Here is a 6538-nt window from a genome sequence, read left to right as displayed (position 1 = left end):
AAGTCTCCACCTTCACAATATTCCATCACAATATAAAGTGTTGTATGTGTCCTGTCAATTATACGATCATAATAATGAACAATATTTGGATGTTTCAGTTCACGGAGTAAGTTCACTTCAGAAACAAGCATTTGTTTTTCAGATTCTGTCATAGATCCATAGTCCAGCTCTTTCCAGACTAAAACCTGAAAGAAGACAGATAAACCACTTCTAAACTATGAATATATATAATAAAATGATTAAATAGCACAATCATTTGGAATGAAGTCCAATGAACTAAAAAATAATAAGACAAGAATTAGGAAACTGTATCTCATGCCAATCTTGCAACAAACATCTTAGCCCTCCATTTTTATAATATCAAGATATGCCTGCATTTTAAAAGTACAGTTCAGACTTTTTCCTCATGAAGAGCCTTGCCTTGTTAAATATGGGAATATACTGCCTCTGGCAGGAGGCTGTAAATTCTGTCAGTTCCATCAGAAATAATAAAGAATAACACTTTTTGTCATAATAATCCACAAGGAGAAGCATATAAATTATAGATTATAAATTACTTTATTATTGTCATTGTACATATATACACAGTATACTCATACAACGAAATTCACATAACGCCCAAAGACACTATATCCCATGGAAACTATGCAATTAAGAACAAAAACCTTAGTAAGGATTTGAAAACATAGAATTATCTAAACTAGTCACAAACATCCTAATCTGGTTTGTGCAATAAACATTCAAGTAGAAACAAACTATCCCAAAGGACTGACTGTTCATAGCAACATTTCTTAAAGTATATCCACAAAACATGTTTTCGGAACAACTTGGGATAATCCCAAGAACCAATACATTTTTGAGGGTTTTCAATCTGCTCACTTTCACTAACCAAGTAGATACTTTCTATCAAAGAACAAAGAGACTTTAACAGACCTATCCTCAAATATTACATTGAATAACTGGAGGGGGGGGGCATTAAAAGGCGGTTGGTAAAAATTCACAAATAAAATTAAGCTTTTAAGTAAACAGTTGTATAATATCCATAACTACACTATTAACTTTTTAGGAAGACTGTAAAAGTCATCCTATTCCTAAAAGCATCAGGTAGATTGTATCACCTTTTAAAACATGATCCCAAGATTTATTTTATTATATGTCTGTATTGTTGATTTCCCCAGATTTACTGCTTTATAAATAACCAAAACCATTCAAATATTCCATAAAACTAACATTCTATAAAATCCTCACATGGCAATGACTCCTCAACAGTATCTTTATTTATTTATTTATTTATTTATTTATTTATTTATTTATTTATTTATTTATTTATTTATTTATTTATTTATTTATTTATTTATTTATTTATTTATTTATTTATTTATTATTTGGACTTGTATGCCGCCCCTCTCCAAAGACTTTATACTATTAAAACTCTTACTGTCGTTATCTTTAACTTGGCAAAACAGTGTACCATAGGGTATCAATTTTTGAACCAATGTACCTCAATTAATCTAATTTTAAATCCAGACCCCATGACTCCCAAAGGAATGAAATTTGGGGAAGTTGTGGCTGCCTCAACATTGTTGGCTACTGCTGCAATCACATAATCTTCTATTTCCAATGCTCCTACCAGGATGCTCAATGGAAAAGCCAGCAGGAAATCAGAAAACTTTCCTGCTCCCTTTGCTTTTTTATCTGCCTTTGGCCACTCTGTTTCTCTGCTTAGGTAAAAGATTACCTTTTCAGGGCAATGGTTGCCAATTGAAACAATTGCAGTAAATAGATTTACTAGATAGATTTATATGGCTGCCCAACTCACATTCGAGAGATGGTACAACATTATAGGTCAACATCTAGATTGTAAAAATTTTAAATACAAATTACAGATTCAGTATCTTCTGGAAGACCATCAGATTTATTTTGCTTTAATATGTGCTTATTGCAGAATTACTAAGGCAAACCTTGCTAGTCACAAGAGCATATCCCTATTATATAAAACGCTGTGATTCCAATTTTTAATTATGATCAGACTAATATAGAAAATATTTTCTTAGCACACTTAATTAAAATATCAAAAATATTCCAATTTAATTGTAATTATCAAAGGAACTCCACATGTACATTTAAGGACAGTTTCTGGAAGTGCATGAGGCTTTAGCACTTGGCAATATGTATCCCAGACTAAAATCGTTCTAAGCCAGGATACATGTTGGTTTATCTACCTTACACCTACCTTACCTATACATTGCCTTCTCCAGGTCCCATCGACTAAGCAATGCTGCCTGACAGGACCCGGGGGAAGAGTCTTCTCTGTGGCGGCACCGGCCCTCTCGACTAAGCAATGTCATCTGGCGGGACCCAGGGGAAGAGCCTTTTCTGTGGCGGCCCCGGCCCTCTGGAATCAATTCCCCCAGAGATTAGAACTGCCCCCACACTCCTTGCCTTTCGTAAATTATTGAAAATCCACCTAGGTCACCAGGCATGGGGAAATTGATATACCCCTTAGCTTTTACGATTTATGTATGGTTTGATTGGGTTGTGTGACTATTTTAATGACAAGGGTTTTAATTATTTTTTAAGTATTGGATTTGTACACTTTATTATTGTTGTGAGCCGCTCCGAGTCTCCGGAGAGGGGCGGCATACAAATCTAATTAATTAATTAATTAATTAATTAATTAAATAAATAAAGGTTATTAATTAGTAACACCTCTCCGTTTCTAAGAGGTCTGTAAGGGGTGTGCATAAGCACACCATTCTGTCTACTGTCCCTGTCCTACTGTCCCCTTTTATTGTTACTTTTAATTTAGGTTTATACAAATTACTACTATCCCACAAGTTTGATAAATAAATAAAATAAATAAATATTTTTTTAAAAAATTAACCAAATTCACTTTTTGGGGAAATTTTTCGAGCTGGTCTTTATTTTTGTCCAAGGCCAACTTCAAAATGGATTCACTTCGCGAGCTCCAAGGCTTCTAGGAGGAGAGCAACTAAAACATGAGGAACTACATAGGACTAGTCAGGTGGTTTTTTCTGGCTGCCCTAAACTCTCCCCCCAGTGGCTGTTCGTGTAACGCCTTGAATCACAAACAAACTACATTTTAGCTTAGAATACTGTGTAAACATATTAATTAACGCTAATAATAAACTGGTAATAACGTATGGTTTCGCATATGGTGCAATTTTGCAACATGGACTAGTCTCCAACCTCGGCCGCTTTAAGACTTGTGGACTTCAACTCCCAGAATTCCTCAGGCAGCTGGCTGAGGAATTCTGGGAGTTGAAGTCCACAAGTCTTAAAGCGGCCGAGGTTGGAGACCCCTGGACTAGAAGATCTTGGCTAAGGTAGCAACAAGTGCACCGCCCCCCATTCTCCATAATTCTTCAGACTTGATGGATAACAGCCAACCAGCCCTCGGGATCTCCGCGCAGGCGGGGCGGAAGAGACGGCTCCGCGGAGTTTAGGTGTATCCGATCAAGCAACGCCAAGTGCCAGGGGCACCGTTGTTACCCGACGGAGGTACCTCCGCTCACCTTGCCGTCCGCCTTCCGCCGCACTTTCTGGCATCTGCCGTACGAACCGGCGCCGATAGTGAAGAGCACTTCGTAATCCTCGGGGCGGCTCGGCATCCTCGCCTCCTTCGATATTCAACGGGACCCCCTAAAACAGTAGTCACGCCGTTTCGCCACGGAAGTTGTTTAAAACGCGCCGCGCCTGTCGCTGATTGGCCTGGCGTCGAGGCTCCGGCGAAGCCGCGCCCTCCGATTTTCGATTGGCTCCCTTGTGACTACGTTGCTGGACGCGCGGCGCAACGGTTGCTTCGGCTGTTGCTAGGCGACCACAATTGGTGGCGGTTCAGGGCGGCGCGAGAAGCGGCCAGAGATCGTCCGGATTGGCTGTCCAAGCCACGCCCCTATCATAACTTGATGCTTTGGATGGCGGTCTGCCTTCCGAAAAGCATCCTCAGGTGTTGTTTTTTTTAATTTCAAACAAACTTATCGCCGCTTTCATTTCCTTATTTCAATACCTTCTATTTCCTAATCATTTGCCCTATAACGGTTACCCGGACAAAAAGGTTAGTTTGTTCTCTTTTGTAAATTAAGTGTATGAAAAAAAATAAGCGTATTAATTAATGTATTGATTAATAATAAATTGATTAATTTGTTGATTAATAATAAATAAATAAATGTTAAAGAACAATAATGAAAATATGATAATAATAATGATCAATAATTAAAAATAAATTAATAATAAATTTATTTATTAATAAATTAATAAACTAACTAAACTTTATCCTGAGACTTACTGTTGACCTCATCTGTGCATAAGCTCACCAGCATGCTTAGTCGTCCAAATGTTCCCTTTTATTTGTACCCATCTTATGTACTCAAATAATGTTATACTTACATATACAGTATTATCAAATACGTACTTGACTAAATAAATAAATAAATAATTTTTTAAAAAAAAAACATTTTAAAATATAAAATAAAATAAGATTGGATTGGATTGTAAGCAACTAACCTTTAATAAACAGCCTAATCTTTGATACGTGTGTTCGGAAATAAACTTTACAAATACTTATATTTTTCATCAACTACTCTTGGAATGAAGTTTTCCTGGACATGTGTAATGTTCCATAAAATAAAGTCCATAAAGATAATCCCACCAAAAAATAATTAGACTATCAAATTTCACAACGTAGAAACCAATAGTGGTTAATTAGCTTTTTAGGAAGGAGATAAAAGATCAGAAAGCAAGGGCATTTTGAGATTTCCATGAAATCTTGGATAAGACTCTTGGAATATTATCCTGTCTTTATTACCTTACTTATAAGTAACTCAATGTTTTGGGAAACTGCCAAATGCTGTTAATTTTCCAGAACAAGATATGGCTTCAAGTGTTCCAGAAGTAGAATGGGTCAAAGGAGCTCTTTATTTGTAGGTTTAATTATGTGTCATTCTGCATTTAAATAGGTTGAGCAAATATATTTGCATGGAGGGCTTCTTTCAAAATGAAAAATCTCAATTTAATGAAGATTTGTTTAATATATAGTTGCTCCGTTTTCTCAGACTGAGCAATTATACACTGCAGCCTAAACTGCTTGTCTCCCATGCTGTTCCCATCTGTTCCTTAAACTCATATCATAGATTCACACCAGATTGCAATGAGTTGGCAACATGGCCGCCCTAAGGCTCAATCCCTACTATTGCCACTACAAGACTTAACTGGTCATTCCGCTGCTTCTTGCTCTTCCCATCTATGTAAAGGTGGCAGCATTCACTAATTGACTCCTTATGGACTGGGGACCAGATTAGATGGACAAATTTAACTTAGAGAAAAAAGTGGCACAGATATATTGACTGAAATATATTCGCACACAATAAGAGCTACGATATTCATAGACTGTATACTGTATCTCATATTTATTTAGACCAAAGCTTATCTTGAGTTGCAAGGTCCCTCATTCAGGTTGTTGATGCATTAATGTTTCTATTTAAGTATGAAGAATATACAAGGAAGAATCAGAATCTAATTTTACTCTTGCCTTTGAGCTTCTGTAGCTGAGCCTTTGCTCTCTGCATGTTGTAATTTCATTCTTTTGAAATAATGCCAGATTTTTTATAAAGAAAAATACAATACTAAAAGACTAAAATAACAATTAATTTTATACTGGTCTTTGATTTATAACAAAATAAACTTGATATCTGAAGACTCAGAAAAGAAGACGAATCTGAAAAACTGCCCTTTCTTTTAAAAACAAGACATTTGCAAAAGGCAAAACTAGTAAAAATTTAATACAGCAACTTTTATTTTAAATATCTTACAACTGAGTTATCAAATATCAGCCTTCCATCCTTCTGAGTTGGGTAAAATGGGGATTCAGATTGTGGGGGCAATATGCTGGCTCTTAAAAAGTTCTATTGCTAAAATGTTGTAAGCCGCCCTGAGTCTAAGGAGAAGGGCGGCATAAAAATTGATTGATTGAATGAATGAATGAATGAATGAATGAATGAATAAATAAATAAATAAATAAATATGACCTCTTTCAAACATGACTTTTTCAAAAATAACTGAAGTGAAGCTTTCAGAGCTCATACTGCAGGCACTAAATATTCCACTAGATGGCATTACTTTATCACGTCTAATACTCAGTTTTAAAAAAATATTTGTACTGTAACATAATGTTACAGCACATCTTATTAGATATGTTGTGCTGTCCTCAGTTGGCTCTATGTGTGTGCAAATGAAAAAGGGATGAAGTGCAAGAATAAAAGGTAATTTGGTTATTGAAATGGATGTCCATGTGCCGCCTCTATGTTGGTTGAGGCAGGCAGGATTCCCTTGAGTACCATTTGTTGGGGGTCAAGGGAAAGGGAGGGTCTTGCCTTCTCTTTCTGCTCAAGATCCCCAAGGACAATTGGTGGGCTACTGTGTGATAACAGAATGCTGGACTCGATGGGATTTGACCTGATTCATCATGGCTCTTCTTATGTGCCTTTTTTACATGAAAGGCAACTGCATAAGGCAATAT

At 36.3% G+C, this 6538-nt stretch overlaps 1 protein-coding gene across 1 annotated transcript in view; it reads right to left on the bottom strand.

The window, feature by feature from the left end:
* The window catches only part of NEK2 (NIMA related kinase 2), a 20712-nt gene extending 16923 nt beyond the window's left edge, over positions 1 to 3789 (bottom strand). The window contains exons 1-2 of the mRNA XM_070734483.1: positions 3537 to 3789; positions 1 to 185 (exon numbers count right to left, since the gene is read on the bottom strand). The exon at positions 1 to 185 is cut by the window's left edge and continues 33 nt beyond it. Of these exons, the coding sequence (XP_070590584.1) occupies positions 1 to 185; positions 3537 to 3632 (281 nt within the window). The 5' untranslated portion in view covers positions 3633 to 3789. The remainder of the gene's footprint in view (positions 186 to 3536) is intronic.
* Positions 3790 to 6538: the final 2749 nt, after the last annotated feature.

Source organism: Erythrolamprus reginae, chromosome 1, assembly GCF_031021105.1.
Source record: "Erythrolamprus reginae isolate rEryReg1 chromosome 1, rEryReg1.hap1, whole genome shotgun sequence".
NCBI lineage: Eukaryota > Metazoa > Chordata > Lepidosauria > Squamata > Dipsadidae > Erythrolamprus > Erythrolamprus reginae.
This window is presented reverse-complemented; position numbering and strand designations above follow the sequence as displayed.